Source organism: Myripristis murdjan, chromosome 19 (genome assembly GCF_902150065.1).
Source record: "Myripristis murdjan chromosome 19, fMyrMur1.1, whole genome shotgun sequence".
NCBI classification, from domain to species: domain Eukaryota; kingdom Metazoa; phylum Chordata; class Actinopteri; order Holocentriformes; family Holocentridae; genus Myripristis; species Myripristis murdjan.
In genome coordinates, this window is record NC_043998.1 from 12,422,973 (window position 1) to 12,439,040 (window position 16,068).

A 16,068-nucleotide genomic window follows, 5' to 3' on the forward strand; every position below is an offset into this window, starting at 1 on the left:
CCAATAAAAATTAAAAGGCTGTGATTTTTATTGAGACTTTAAAGAAAGTTGTCCAGCAAAACAAACATATGACAAAGTCTACAGACTTCACACATTAGGTAAAGCAATGCATCCATTTAAATGTATTTGCAGTCAATTATTAGAGGCTGATGCAGATGAAGCAATGAGAGAAATAAACAAAAATGGGTCATCAGATTGATTGAAATGTACGACTTGACCAAAACAGCAGGTGCAGTTTTAGGATAGGATTTCCAATTTTGCAAATTTCTAAAGGCAAGAAACCCAGAACAGTCATTTTCAACCTATTGCTTCACGTGCCAAGATGAAGTTTTTAATATCTTTGTCATCTTTACATGGAAAAAGAAAAACATCAGGATAAGATTAAACTCTAAAACAGAGACTAGCCACCAACGGCAAAAAACCCAACAACATTCACTTATACTGGCCACATTCTCAAGCATGTATTTCCTTCGCTACTGGCAGCATAAAATAAACTTTAATTAGCTGAGACGTGACATGAGAAGTGGGAGATGTTGAAAAATATGAGCTAGACAGTGACACTAGCAACGTTAAAACCTCTTGATTTTCAAATTCATGAGTTCCTAAAATGTAAATAAAAGGGTTTTTATCTATTTTAACTCATTTGGAGACAATTATATAGACAAAGACATTCAAAAACTGCACTCATGCCGTGCAATGTTAACTGCGGTTTACCACAAGCTGGTGAGAGGAAGTCTTCAGGGGGAGAAATTAAAGCCTTGATAGGATAAGGCTATTCAGAACATGACAATCAGTAGGCCTAAAAGATATTTACAGATGGTACTTCTGTATAAAAAGGTCAACAACAGTTAATAACAACAAAGAGTATGGATCTGTTACATTTTATGGTTCATTCCAACAGACCATCGATTTAAGCTTGCTTCAAAAGATAAATCTGAACATTTTTCTACTGGAATCAGGGCAGCGTGCTTTTTATGAAGATAACAGACATTGCATGTACTGAATATAAACAGCCACCAAATCACTGATGTGCATTACAATACACTCCACCACTGACCATAACTAATCCCCATCCAAAAACAAAATAAAAACAAACAAAATCTATATCTGGACGCTAGAAAAAGAGAATGCGTATAATATTTTGGGTGATTTTATGTAGTTATGCTCACACACACACACACAGGGTCGGCTGCAGTAGCTGTTAAAGCAAAGTCAAACGAGGAGGGGGGTCAACTGGGGGAATGATGAGGTTATTTATACGAGACAAGGAAAGTCTGTATACCATTAGGTTATCATTCATGGAGACACGAGGATGGACAGGTAAGTGGGAGAAACAGGAGGAGGTCGTGTGTTGTGGTGGATGGAGTTTGGTCTTCAGAGGTCCATGTCCCTGTCGTCCACCCGGCGTGAGTCTGACCGACCGTTCATACCGTCTCTCCTGTCCCGCTCCCGCGACCTGTCTCTGGACGAGCGCTCTCGGTCCCTGGATGACCTGATTAACAAGAGAGTTTACGAAACGTTCAGGGGGAGGTGAGACAAAAATGTTTCAGGAGAACGAAGAGGAAAACAGATAACAGGAGTGCTTATTTCAAGTTGAGTTTATTTGTATGGCCTATCATCACAGTTAAAGTCTCACAGGGCTTTACAACACCCACATTTAGAAAAAATGAAAACACCTACCCCCCCAAGTGAGAAAATGAGAACAAGCATGCAAACAAAAAACAACGCTCTTGCAAAACTTTATTAAGGAAAATAAAAGAGAAATGAGAAGGGCTACAGAGAGAGAGGGATCCCCCAGCCACAATGATCTGCTGAGAGGACAAACCAAGATTAAATGTCTACAAAATAAAAGAAAATACAAACAGAAAAATAATGATTTGGTGAACATGTGGATACAGCATGAGGGCATCAACAACAAATTTGGTCACCATGGTTACTATAGGTTATGTGTCAAGGACAATGCACACAATGCTCATTGTGATAAAAGGTGTTGGCAGTGGGTTTGAGTAACAGCAATGACCGGATCGCTGCTCCTTTGCCTGCTTATTACGCAGCTTCTCACCAGAGAAACATCTGAGATTAAATACTGTTTTAAAATGTCAATAAAGTTTCCAAAGACAGGACAGTCTGTGTGTTTTTGGCTCCAGGTGTTAACACACAGGCCTGATTGCAGTTTGATATGATTAGATATGAAATGGGTTACATGTTATGTCAAATATAAATTTTATCAATCAAAAGTGGACTTTGGACTGCACTCAATGGCCAATTCGTTTTGTGTTTTCAACAAAGCCATGTGGGTAATGGAAGAAATTCATAGATGAGAAGAAAACCTTGTGTTACTTGTTGGCCTGAATCAAATGGTGTCACAACTACCCCCCAACCTACCCACACCCATACCTCCCCTCCTCTGTCACATGCCACCTTCCCTACTGTTTGAACACACAAAAAAAGAAAATTGAAAGAATGGAGGTTTTGTCTCTATGAAAGCTAGAATTGTAGAAAACAAAAATTACAAAGATAACAAACAGGAGAACAAAGCATGAGTGCCTGAGCTTGCTGTGTCTTTACTTGTGTCTGGAGCTCTGCTCATGGCTGTGACGGTGGCTTCGGCTGCGGGAGCGAGACCTGCTGCGGTGCCGCCTCCTCCTCTCCCGGTCCCTGGAGCGCGAGCGTGAGCGGCGCCTGTCCCGTGACGAGGAACGTGAGCGCCTCCGTCTGCGGTCACGAGAACGGGACCTGATGAAACAGCAACAGCACTTATATGGTAACTGAGCTCGGATATTCCACTTAAACAAACCCAGTGGTACTTAAGTGGTGCAGTCAGTACATAACCCTGTTGATGAGCGGGGCAAAGCCTTACCTTCTATGCTCTCTGCTCCGTGATCTGGTCCTGTGAAATAAACGGACACAGGTTTAAAGGTTTAAAACTTATAATCCAAATAATCAATTTACTTTCATAGATGTCAAAATCAGGACTTCAAAAAGGCCTTGTCCCCACCTCTTCCTCATCCTTTCCTCTTTTTCCCTCTCCTCTCTCCTCTTTAGGCGCTCCTGGTTCCTCTTCTCCTGCTTGTCCACCACAGTTTTCTGATCAAAATGAGCAGCACTTGATTAGAAGTGAATAAACATGCACTTAATCCACACCCTGTAAACACACAGCTCATAACAATCCCTCTTTTACTCATGATAAGGCTTAGCACCACGCCTACATATAACTAACAGCCCTCTCTAGTCAGGACGGGTCTGTTAATAGGCTTATACTGTACACAGGGGCGGTTTAGCACATACCTTTAGCTGATCCAGTTTCTCTCTGATCTGGATGAAGCCCAGGTGAAGTTTCCCACCAAAGTGGTCAGCCAATCGGCGGTCATTATCGTGGAGACCCAGGTAAGCAGAGCACACTTCACACACCCGTAGCTTCTGCTGCTGGAAGCTGGAGGCAGGCATGGAGTTTCTGTACTCTTCCTGAGAGGAGACACAAAAGAGGGAGTGGAAGGTTCAGAGGGGGAAAACACTAATACAGTGAAAGACATTTTCACTTTGCACACAGTCCTAATTTATTTCAAGCATTGTCTGAAGAGCAGAAGAACAGCTTTATTCTTGAAACTACTGAAAACAAGCAAAAACTATTTAAAAGTATAGCCTATTAGACGCAAGAAAAAAGCATCATTTGTACATCTGAAACTATCAAACAATACAAAAAATGTAGAAAAATGCAAAATAACTCAAGAGTAAGATCAATAACTCCCTAGAACCCCTCCTTACCTCTGCATCCTTCTTCCTAGTTCTGACCTTCTCTACTTCTTGCAGAACCTTCTGGGCTTCGTCCACATTGCCTTCAGCTCCGAGCTGTTCGGCCTTGGCCAACAGCTTTCCTATTTCTTCATTCAGCTCATGGACCTTCTCCGCCTGCAACACAACCAACAACACGGGTTATACTGGGTCACATCTCGACCAAAACATACTGTCATCACATTATAATTGGACATTACCTAAACAAATATAATGCTCAGGAGTTCAAGTGCAAAGGTAACATGTGACTTTCTCACATTCTGTGTTTGAAATCTTCAAACTGAAGTTGTAATTTAGGGTTTCACATCATTTCTTGCAACCCAAAAGCCATTCCACACTTTATATTCTTTTCATGCGCTTACCTTTGCTGCCACTTCAGCACTGATCTCTTCTTGGGTCTCAGCCAGGCGTTTCTTGGCCAGTTCTGTCCTCCGGTCGCAGTCAGCAATGAACGACTCCAGGTGATCCACTGCCTTAGATGGGGGAAAAAGGAGAATATTAAAAAATCTAATGCATCTGCCTCACTGGCTACGTCTGTACATACAAAAGATAGTTTACTTGAGGACATCACTTACATCAAGCTCAAAGAACAGATCTCTCTCCTTGGAGGCAATTTCATAATCTGCCCGAAGTGCCAGGTCATGGATCTTCGAGCACTCTCCCAAGTCCATTCGCTGTCAAAAAAACAAACAAAAAAAAAAACAAACAAAAAAAAAAACAAAAACAAAAGCAGACATAACACAGGCATTAGTGGCAATTCTGAAACAAAAACAAAATAATTCTATATTATCCGGTGTCTCCTCAAATGTTGTAAAAGTGATAATCACAATGAGGTTGATATGCACTGACACAATCTACTTTCATACCGGTTCTAAATGTGTAAGTTTCCTTTGGATGCAAATGAAATGAGCTTATGAAAAGGCTTGAATGAGATTTTCACAATAAGTACTCGACAGAAGCTGAAAGAAGCGCACAGAAGGTTGTGTGATGAGCCAAATGCCAGTTGCCAACTTTCAAGGTCTAAAAATACACAATTGTGCTCTCTTCATTAATCTAGCTGATTGAATTTGGTATCAAACTGTTCTTGTGTATTAAAAAGCCCTGGAGAAGCCAGGTATTCCTGCTCCTTGCACTGATGTGTCATTTAGCTTTTTGCTTATTGTTTTCCACAGCTTTTGTCTTTCATTTTATGTATGCCATAGTCTTTTGCTGTTGTTTGTTGAGCGTGTTATGGCTCACTTGGCTGGTATAATTAAGTTGAATCAAACTGAATCGGCCATTTCTCTTCTACATAATTTGTGGGTTTTATTAAGTGCTATCACACCACAGATGCTGCATTCCACACTAAGTCAACAAATGGGCTTAAATTAACTAAATTAACTGGTTAGATGCTCTAGAAACCATAATTTTTAGAGCACCTTTCTTACTTTGAAGCAAAGCTCCTCCAGGTCTGCAATGGTCTGGATGTTTTTAATCTCTCTTTCTACTTTCAGAAGTTTCCACAAAAATCTCATGACATCTGTTGTGTGTATAGTTGGTATCAGACTCCAGCGTGAAGCTAAGTCCTGCTGGCTCATGTACATTTCACTGGACTCACATCTCTTTCTCCTGTGATTGGCTACCATCCATTTGATTTTATGGACTTTCAAATGATGGAATATCTAGACAAAGCTTTCTCTCCTGCCTTTAGCAGATTTTGAGCCCTTGCTTTGTTGCTTTCAAACTATCACTCCTTTCCTTGATGTGACACGTACGAAGGCATCAATGGAGAATGCGGTCTGAAAGATTCTCTTTCCTCCTTGATGCTAAGACTCAGATTTACTTGTAATACATCAAATAATCTGTTGCTCTTCTGATGTCTCTGATGCCTTTTGACCTGCCTTCCTGGCTGTATATGTCAGTCAAATTCTTTCAAACACTTTGGCTTCTTTTGACCTGGATTAGTCTTCAATCTTTTCTTTCTTTCTTTCTTTCTTTTTTTTAAACAGACTCCAAACCTTCCTACTCCATAGTCACAGCTAATGTGTCCCATTTTATCTAGGTTATAAACTGTTCATTTATCATGTCTAGTGCTATTTTCAGAGTCAGATTCAACAGTTTCCCATTCCCTTATTTCACTCCAGGTTTCTGCCCAAATATCTTTTCATTCTTTGTCTCTCTGGCCTCTAGACCCAGCATTGTTGAAGTGGGGTCGGCATCCTCAGTGACATGGGTAGCGATATCCTGTGTGGAATCCAACATTTTAAACATATGAAATGCCAATACCGATATTGTTTCTGGGTACTCAGACCTAAGCAGCAGCTCACTTACAGTTCCAGACAGGATGTCATGTGGACAGCAGTTGAGGAGATGGCTTTTGCAGACACGCTCGTCAGTGAACTTGACCCTCTGTCGCGTCTCGTCCCCTGAAACAGGCCAAAAACAACCAATGAGAAAGACCTCACATACTTGTTAGCAGGAGCGAGGTATCCAATGCTTTCTATATTGTTAACTGTGTTTTCACTATAAAAAAAAGGGGCAGACACATGACAATGTCACTAGAGTTGCATATTAAGATTCTGTGCCCACCTAAATGAGTAAAAATGAATATCTGAATTTCGATTGCTACCAGTAAGAAGTTAACTGTGCCTCTGCTGGCCAAAATGCTTGATCGGGCTATAAAAATGAAAGTAGACTAAGTAAAAGTGCAAGTTCTGTCATTCTTGGTGCTTACCTTACCCAAGCCTAATTAATTATGCGGGAATGTTAGAGCCTCGGCTCTGATTAGCTTGTGATAAGGCTCAATGTCCACTCTGTAAGTGTGGAATATTTTGGGTTTAGGCCAGAGCTATAAGTAGATAAAGCCATAAAGTAGCAAGGGCACATAACTGGCAAATGGCTATGAGAGAACTGTCTGAACTGATTGTCATGGACAGGTTTCACAGGGCTACCTTAACAGTGGAGAGTCTCTCACTTAACATTTATGCAGCAGTTATAACTCTGAATATACAGAAAAAGACCGTGCTTTTAGAAAATGTGGTAAGAAAAGTAAACATTCCAGAAAAATTGCTCCAGCCAAGCCCTTTACAGACATGGAACATTGAAAAGAAATTAACACAAAATACAAATGAAAATAAAAAGGAAAAAAGTTAGTTTATACACACTGCGATCTGCACCATATACTGTACCCATCTGCATCTTCAAGACCACAGCTGCAGAATTTTAAACCCGTTGTAGAAAAGTATAAATGGGAACAGTTTTCTTGCCCATACCTGTAGTAAGAAGTTGGGAGTCATACACAAGTCAGATTGTAAATGATCTGTGCAAAGTTTTTGTTTTGACTGATTGCTAAAATTGTCTTGTGACAACAGACGTCTAGAGGAACACAGAGAACTGCTCCTTTGGATTCAGCGCGAACAGACGTCTTAACTCAAGCTGTATACACTACTCCAAATTGTAATGCTAGTGCCACTGCAGATTTACCCATTTGTGTGATAAAAAATAGGCTACAATAACTTCCGGAAGGCAAACAAATTGTTTGGATATTCATCATAACAGCTTTAAAAATTATGTGTGACTCACGGCTCGATGAACATGAGGCTTTTCTGCAACTCCTTTGCAGATTGATGTAGGCTGGCAAAGATACACTGAACCTTTATGAATAAAATAAAGGGGCCACAATTGTTCAGTTTGTATGCAACATATGTATGGGAAGAATTTGATATTAATCTCAACACACATACACCCACAAACTCACAGCACAAATTCACTCTTACTCTACAGATCGAATTATTTACTTGTTAAAAAAAAAATAAAATAAACCACAAAACTATAGTCCTTTAAAAAGGAAAAAAAAAAATCAACTGTCAGGATGAACCTCTCATTTTTAAAGATAGTTGGGTTGCAATTAAGTTGTCATTTTCTGCACATGACCATCAGACTTGACAGCTGATCTATCATTTAATGTTTGTATCCAATAAGCTGCAAACTGCCTCTAGACAAAACAAAGTATATATAAAAGGAAAGAGACCATAAACAAAACAGCAATGTTACTAAGGAAATCTGCATTATCTTCAACCACTCTGCTCATGTCAAGGCCACAAGTTACATATATTAGGTCAACATAACTTCAGATTATATTAATCTGTTGAATTTGGTGCAGGCTCTTACGGTTAACTGATGATTGCTTATGTGTCAGCCAGTTATTTTAATGGTCGAGTAGCTCTCACATATATCAGCAAATGTCTCGGCCAAAGGCGGCAAGTCTAGCCGATTATCGATCAGTAGTGTAAGGTAGAAACCACAGTGTTTGGTGAATAAGCGACTTCGATTGGTTTCTGTCAGATAATCTATCGCTTGCGTGACAGAAGATTACAATAAATAGCGGCAGAAAAATAATATGTAAAAATGTTTAAAATGAGCCATAATGAATACAAACATTAAATCATAACCCGAGAGAAGAGGCTGACTGGCTCTAGTGAATTTCACACAGCCGCCTGCAGTCCATCCATTCATGCAAGCTCTGTCCATCACACGACAACACTAGCGAGCCTTTGCTTTGGCTCCATCTTTGCTAGCTAGTTAGCACGGCTAGCATCCTGCTGCAACTCACCATCCCTCGCAGTTCCCATTAGTTGGTCGAGCAAAGCTCTCATTTGAGCTTGGGCAGACATGGTCGCAGGTCTCTCTTCGACGCCTCGCTATAAAATTCAGCCAAGCTACACTTCCCCCGTGTGGTTCTGATATTATTTGTGAACTATATTTACTCTTCAAAGCATCGCCGCTCGCAGCTTTTCTCTCTGTCGTGGACTCTCCAGCTTCCGTTTGACTGTTGGGAGGGGGAGGAGGAGGCGTGACGACACATCCTGTCTGCGAGCTCAAACACACCGCCATTGTGACAAAACTGGCCAATTGTAACAATGCAGAGTCAATGAATGAGCCAATCACATGCACTTGAACCCAGAGGTGGGCTTGTCTGTGATAGTCGGATTGTTTAAGGAGCTGAGGTTGACAGACTCCCTGCCGTCTAGCCCAACTTCACTGATCCCAACACCAACTTCTCTTGTTAGCAGCACCAGAGAGTCACCAGAGACGGCCGTGGCGAACAAAGTAAGAAAAAAAACTTCATGTCAAGTCAGTGTAAATTGTTCCTTGGAGCTCACACGGTTTGGCTTTTGGTAGCAGGCCACTGTCGTGTTGTTGAGCTAGCTGGCGTCTGCTCAACAAGTTTAGCTAGGGAACTAACTCAAAGTTACCAAATCAGCTATCCCTAAGCTAACTGTTAGCTAACTCCGGTGGCTGTGTTACATGAAGGGCAGGAAGGTTTGCTAGCAAGATACAGGGTGAATCTTAAGTATTTGTATAATTTATTTTGTCACATTTATAGTTACAGCTGGCGTCAGTACCATGACTGTATCCAAATGGAGCACTGTGTGTGTGTGTGTGTGTGTGTCTACAGAGCCAATAATAGGGTGTGTTGCGCCGTGAATGTTCGCCATGGGGTTGTTGTTGTGGTGAGAAATCTCTGGAGTCAGTGCTGGCACGTCTGAATAGGCGCAGACCCACAAAGGTCGATACAGCAGAAACAGCTGGACTTACAGGCCCTGCTGCCTTCATTTTTTATACAGACGCATTTGATCTATCCGTGCCAGTAAGCTTTGTTTGTAGCGCTGTGATCCACCCAGGCAACTGTGGCACGTTCAGGTTTGTACACTACACCAGAGCAGAGACACACTTCATCATGCTGAGCTTCTCCACAGAGGATTAGAAATTTGTAGAGTCCTGCCATTGAATCATTTATTCAGAGAATATGATCAGCATTGCATTGAGTTAATGTCTTGTTATAAAATCTGTGCTATATCTTGTTTTTATGTCAAATAGTGTCCATAAGCTGGTAATGCAGTGAGGCGACGATGGAGGCGACTGACCGTGCCACAGAGGGCGATCCTCTGAAGAGGGGCGAGGACGGGGCTGAGGCTGGAACGGCTCCATCACCAACAGAGCTGAGGAAGAAGAGCTGTAAAGATGCCTTGGGTTTTGCCAAGTTGTCTCATTGGCGGACTGCAGTTTTCTTCCTCTCCCTGTTCCTCTGCCTCATCATAGTGTTCGCCTTCTCCTTCATCATCCCCTGTCCTGTCAGACCACAGTATGTCAGTGCCTGGAACAGGACGTTCCCCCAAGCAGGTTAGAACGACTGTGATTTGTTTTTCCCCTGCTTGTCAGTGGTGAGCTGATGGACTAACTTCTCTCTCCTTCCCCACTACAGTCACCTATGATTTTCTAGCCATTCAAGATGCAAGTAAAGACAAGGTGATGGATGTCATGTTTGTTCTCAAGGACAAGGAAGGCAGCCAGAATAATACATGTACTGATGAGGGTATGAAATTAAATAATAATTTTATTTAATTTACCATTTGAAAAAATGAGAAATGAGCGGCTTGCCAAATGATTTGTTGTGTATTAAGGTATCCTTTGTGTGTGTTGCAGGTCTGCTCTCGCCTTGTGTGTTTGTGATGACAGTAGATGGGACAAATGGAGAGACGCTGTGGGAGCGTCCACTGGCACCGGAGTTCCACTGGGCCCAGTGTGGTCTGGAGACAGAGACAGACAGGACCTGGGACTGTCTCCTGTCCCACTCTGACCAGCTCACAGCCATCGACAAATACACTGGTGAGTGACTCCTTCCACCTTTACCTACTGTGCATTTATTTCACATTTCTGTCCTGTGTAATGTTTCCATACATAACCGATGTATGTATATATGTAACATGTTACACATCACCAGGCAAATGTTGTATAAGCCTGAGTACAATTTGACAAAGTAATGGGTCTCTGTGGGTGGGGAAATTTTCACTTTGTGAGAGTGTAAATAGTAGGCGGACCTGTATTGTGGTAAAAACACTACAAATTTGTAAATTAACACTTACAAATAACATAAACCACAACTCATGTTTTATAATTTAGGATTTTTAAATTGATTTGAAATATGAAACATGAAAATGACACTCACTTAACCTGAGCATCCCCAATGTTTGATCGGCTGTTTAGTGCACTGTGCCTCAGCTGTGCCTTAACTGTAACTCAGACTGTATCAAGTAGAGGTATAGCAGAGATATAGATCGCTGTACACACAAGGAAAAGAAGCTTGTGTATCATTCATGAGTATCTAAGTTATGAATGTAAAGCCCGATTCCAGGACATATATGGCTGCAGATGCCTGTGGATTTTAATTGTTATATCCACCCAAAGTGGAGTTAGAGACATGCCAGTAAAGCTTTCCTGGAATGATTTACAGTATGGTATGCTTTGTTTTGTGAATGCATGCACAGTATTATATGTATGGCTATATTGTGTAAGTCGGGTTTTCATGCATTTCACAGGTTGCCTTTGTTTCATTTGTTTGTCTTTGACTGTCGTGATAAAAAACACCAATTGTGAACTGAAGTTTTACCTCCTTTAAGATCAGACAGACTCAGTGAAATTCAGTGTCCTGTAACTGTGTGATGTCTGTGTTTTTGATAGGTGAGATAAAGTGGCAAAAGGTTCAGCCTCAAAATTTTCGCAGTGCTGTACCTGTTCTTAGTGTCCCAGATCTGGATGGGGACTTGGTCAGTGATGTGGCTCTAGTGTCACCCGGGAAAGTACAGGTAATCATCAGTAATGTCAGTTATTACAGCTACTGCACATTTACTTGCTAGCCTTGTATTTTACATATAATCATTCGGCAATGTAGCAGCAAAATAAAATTGATCTCACATGAGAATCTCTGTCATAGCTGCAGACACTACTGGTTTTCCTGTCAGGGAAAACAGGTGATCAGATTGGTTCAGAGGTCATCCTCGACTCGGCAGAAACCATGAGGCATCTTCTTCATCCCTCTACCAAAGACTCTGACTATGTTTTGTTCCAGAAAGGTTTGTATCAGAGAACAGCTTTGGCAATTTCAACAGCTTGTTAACAAAATTAACATTTTTTATTAGTCATTACTTTTTCTTTTTGTAGTTTTCAGTTTCATTTAAATTTCAGTTTAGTTTTAGTCTGTTTTCAGTGTGAGATTTAATTTATTCACAAATGTTTAGGTTTTATTTAGATGCAGCTCTAGTGTTACTATTTGTTGTGGATTTGACATTTTTTTTTTTTTTAAATAATGATTTCAGTTGTAAACAAGCATTGACTACATGTTACTCCATATGTTACTGTATGCAGTATATGAAACTGGCATTGTGACACAATTATCTGTGTATTGTCCAGCCCTACTGAGGATAGGAAATGTGTATTGATTTCAGGTTCTGGGACAACTGTTGTGTATCTGTATCTATGTACAGTTACAGTAGATGGTTGTCATGACTTATCTCACATTGATCCACAGACACTGGCTTGTATGGACTGGCACTTTGGAGGATTGCTGCCATGGCTAAAGCAGGGATGGAACTGGGCCTCAAGAAGAACCAACACTGGGAGAGCAAAGCCAGCGCCACCTCTGGCCTTGTACCTGTCTACGAGTAAGAAACAGCCAAATACTTACAGTAACCTATCAGTTGTGACTTTAACTGCAACCGGGTCTGAAAAACAGATTACATTAAATTGCTAGTAACTATTGTGGCTTCAGGCAGACACTTGTATTAGCAATACATTTTTCCCCTCCTGTGTAGGTCTGACTCAGTGAGACAAGTGTTACAGACGGGGAAAACACATGATCTGTCCAACCTGCTGCTGGTGACTGGAGAGGAAGTCGTATTACTGGATGGAAACAGTTTGCAAAAACTATGGACATTCAACACCAGCAAAGTCTTCAGGTACTTCAAAACAGCATGTGCTAAAAGAACCTTTTCACTTCATATGTAAGTGAATATTTAAGGGGGCCCTAAGTGATTTGTAGACCTGAATAATACTCTCAAGTAATAGTGACATCACAACATTACACAGATCTCTGGCACAGCGTAAGGCAAGTTTTGCCGGATAGGAACAATAAACTGTTTTTTTTTTTCTTTAACAAAGAACAAGTAAATCAGATAATAAGAAAATAGATCTAACAGAAGCATTTCTAATACACAGTATCATACTCTGTGATTGCAATCAGATCTTTTGACTCCAATACATCTTTTCATCTCATTCTTTCAGTGAGCCCTCCTTTGGTCACTTTAACAAAGATGGTATACTTGATGTCGTGATTGAGGAAGATGTTGGCAACAACACAAAGAGGGTAAGATGGGTCGATACTTGTAAACATTTCTGATTGGAAAATACACTCATTAGAAATAATTAAAAAAAACAAACAAACAAATGTGTTTCCAACGCGTTTGCCATACCAATGCGTTTGTCATACCTCTCTTTTATGATATCAAATTGAATATGCATTTGCTGCTGTGTCTCCATCCAGGTTGTGATTCTGGATGGGAAGTCAGGTGGTGTGCTGTGGGAAGTCAACCTGCTGGCCAGTCCCAACTCACCCCGACCAGTTTCAGTCAACACCATCAACTCCTTCTCTGTCTTCATGTTCTGGGGCGTGCTGCCCTCAGAGACAAACTCTTCTGTTAGTACACCGTCTTCATGGGACGATTCAGTTGATAGATTCCTCACAGATAGAACTCAGTAGCCTTCATCATTTTACAACCTAATGAGAGCTGCTAAAAATACTGACCTGATTGAACTGAATGTATTTTTCCAGATGTCAGTGATTGATGATCGGCGTTCATACATGCTGCATCCTCACTATGCTGAAGTACTTCTAGAGTCAACCAATGTCATGGACCACATCGTTACATTTAAAGGTGTGTTTTGGTTTTATTTGAATGCCATAGACTCCATTCAGGTAAACGAGTGCAACAAGTCTGGTGTGAATCACTGACTGGACATTGTTGTGCATGACTGTGTGTGTGTCCTTATCGCAGCCACATTGCTGGAGCGTGGGCGCCACGCTTGCTACATCCTGCTGACAGGCCCTGAGACGGACGGCGCTGAAGGCACGGTGGTCCTCAGCAAGCGGAAGCTGAAGCAGGACGTGCCTGACAGCAGGGTTCTCCGCATCGGCAGCGGCGGCAGCTCAGAGACCAGTGACAGCATCAAAGAGGCCTTCAACAGACTCCGCTTCAAAGATGAGTGATAGGACCAATGGTAAAATGTGCAGTATTCCCCTCAGCGCTGCAACCTTTTTGCGTTGCTGACTGTACAGCTGCTTAACTTGATTTTGAAAACCAAAGTATATACACTAGCAATCATTACCGTAAAACTGCTGACAACCAAACAAATTCCTGTGTTTCCTGAGCCTAGGTTGACTTGATTTGATAGGACTTTTCCATAAATCATTTGGAACACTAGGCATTAACTATCCTCAGACCATATCCACTGTTCTTAAAGCTACTGTCTCCTGACAGTCTCACTACACAGACTGTTGCTCTCCTGCTGAGAAAACTATCATGATGACCTGACTTGCTGTATTATTTCCTAGCACTTTCAAACATAAATGCAATGCTGGTACCCTAGTGTACTGTCTCTAGGGCTGGGCGAGATGGCCAAAAATGTTACCATGATAAAATGCATTATTTCAGTCCATCAATAATTATTTCCATATACATCAAATAATTATTGTACTGTACTTTTTGCTTCTGTGTGAAATTGGAGCAATCCAGAATGCTAATAATTGGCATTTTGATCATCTCTTTAAGCCACCAATGCAACACAGCGTGCAGTTCCTGTGTGCAGTGTGCGTCTCCTCACTCATGATCAGGCATGCCATCAGACCTTTCTCTATTCTTGCCACCTGAGCTGTGTTTTAAATTGATCTATGTTTTATTGAACATTTTTTTTAATATTTATATTGAGGAAAAATATATTGCGATTGTTATTGTTTGGTTGCCCAGCCCCCGTCTATCAGATGGATCGTGATTTGGATCTATGCAGCCGATTGTTGTGCAGCAAAAGCATGCCAAGTATGCCACTGGTTGTTGCACGATGCTTGAAAGGCAGAAGAAGAATGCCAACAGAAAAGGTCACAGTTCCTTTATATACTTCAAGCCGCGGTAGCCTTACAGCGTGGTTATACACTAAGAAGGTTGGAGTTTTCCTTGGGTGAATTTTCTGGTAAACTTGCCTTACTCTTATGAAACTGTAAAGTAAAATGCAGTTGACATTACAACAGAAATCCACCAATCCTCAAGCTGGTTGAGGTAACTATTTTTGTAGAGGATCCTGCTTCCAAAAGTATAGACAAAGAAGTCTTGTAGTCATGGTACTGTATCTGACAATCACGGGACATTTGTGTCTATTAGAGGGTACTTGTTCAATCCAAGATGCTGTAGCTAGCGATGTCTTCAACGCACACTCACAGAACTGCATTGAAGCACTCAACACTGATGTTAAAATTTTCAGCATTATATTGGGCTATTCCTGTCGTTCTGTATCTCTTTTAAAGGTGTTGTTGTTTTTCCAGTTGTGTAACATTTATGGTATGCCTTTGACAATTTCTTGGTAATGAGGTTTGTATTTTTTTTCCAAACACTAATATATTTAACCTGTGGAACAGACCCCTATTGGAGCTGGCTTTTCCCTCTGATTTGACATTATTTGTTTGCATTTGAGCAATATTAAACTGTTCCAAAATAACTACTTTCTTCAGTTTCCATTGTCAGTGGGTCTCACGCTTTTTGTTTATTCAGTGTTTGCTCCCACAAGACACTACAAAAATATTAGGTACAAAATACTATATGTAAAAGTTTTGTACAATGTACAAAATATTGTGTTTATCACCCAGATACTGAGTTGCAGGCCGTTTTGCACAACTTACACCTTTAGATGCCTAAGAACAAAGTCTTCTTCTCTTTATCTACATATACACTCTGTGATTGGCATAGATTTAATGTGGGAAATCAACAAGGCATTAGATTTACCTTTGTTTACCTTATTTAGATTTACCTGGATTCTCCTTATGTGTAGATCCAGAAAACAAGATTTGTACAATCAGTGTATTTACTATTGAAAAATTAGGGCCTTTAGAGGGAGTCACGGGGAATTAATCCATGGTGAAAGAGAAATGCTGCCCTCTTGTGTCACAATAAAGCAGACGTATACGCTACACAACTTTGCGTTTTCCTAGTACAGCGACGGAAATTCTAATCGACTTACATTCATTCTCTGCGCCCTTTACCAAATGTTAGCCAGAGCCAACTAATGCCCAAACCTAAGAGTAACCAATAAACCAAAACACTACCCAAAATGTGTTTAAAAAAAAAAAAAAAAAAGATACAGTAAAAATGCTATATTTTGAGTTAGTGTGTAGTCTGGGTTGTCCAGGTCCAGATT

General features: G+C 40.8%; 2 protein-coding genes across 6 annotated transcripts; one reads left to right on the forward strand and one right to left on the reverse strand.

Moving 5' to 3' along the window:
- Positions 1–10: 10 nt before the first annotated feature.
- Positions 11–8,616, reverse strand: luc7l (LUC7-like (S. cerevisiae)). 3 transcript variants are annotated; one of them, XM_030077469.1, is made up of 11 exons: positions 8,384–8,616; positions 7,354–7,424; positions 6,103–6,197; positions 4,368–4,466; positions 4,155–4,265; positions 3,766–3,909; positions 3,289–3,465; positions 2,999–3,087; positions 2,861–2,890; positions 2,569–2,736; positions 11–1,492 (listed from the first exon to the last, which is right to left on the reverse strand). In XM_030077469.1, the coding sequence occupies exons 4-11, from the start codon at positions 4,461–4,463 to the stop codon at positions 1,375–1,377; spliced, it is 933 nt and encodes a 310-aa protein (XP_029933329.1). In that variant the 5' UTR covers positions 4,464–4,466; positions 6,103–6,197; positions 7,354–7,424; positions 8,384–8,616; the 3' UTR covers positions 11–1,374. The 3 variants fall into 3 exon arrangements, with proteins under 3 accessions (XP_029933329.1, XP_029933327.1, XP_029933328.1); XM_030077467.1 differs by lacking the exon at positions 7,354–7,424 and having other exon boundaries at positions 8,384–8,592; XM_030077468.1 differs by lacking the exon at positions 8,384–8,616 and having other exon boundaries at positions 6,103–7,043; positions 7,354–8,373.
- On the forward strand, positions 5,640–15,376 carry fam234a (family with sequence similarity 234 member A). Of its 3 annotated transcripts, XM_030077464.1 has the most exons (13): positions 8,784–8,880; positions 9,399–9,474; positions 9,652–9,954; positions 10,037–10,147; positions 10,258–10,440; positions 11,293–11,417; positions 11,546–11,684; positions 12,140–12,272; positions 12,423–12,566; positions 12,892–12,973; positions 13,151–13,303; positions 13,439–13,541; positions 13,662–15,376. In XM_030077464.1, exons 3-13 carry the CDS (start codon positions 9,684–9,686, stop codon positions 13,871–13,873), a joined length of 1,656 nt encoding a protein of 551 aa, XP_029933324.1. In that variant the 5' UTR covers positions 8,784–8,880; positions 9,399–9,474; positions 9,652–9,683; the 3' UTR covers positions 13,874–15,376. The 3 variants fall into 3 exon arrangements, with proteins under 3 accessions (XP_029933325.1, XP_029933323.1, XP_029933324.1); XM_030077465.1 differs by lacking the exons at positions 8,784–8,880; positions 9,399–9,474 and adding an exon at positions 5,640–5,649 and having other exon boundaries at positions 9,662–9,954; XM_030077463.1 differs by lacking the exon at positions 9,399–9,474 and having other exon boundaries at positions 8,767–8,880.
- The last annotated feature ends 692 nt before the right edge of the window (positions 15,377–16,068 follow it).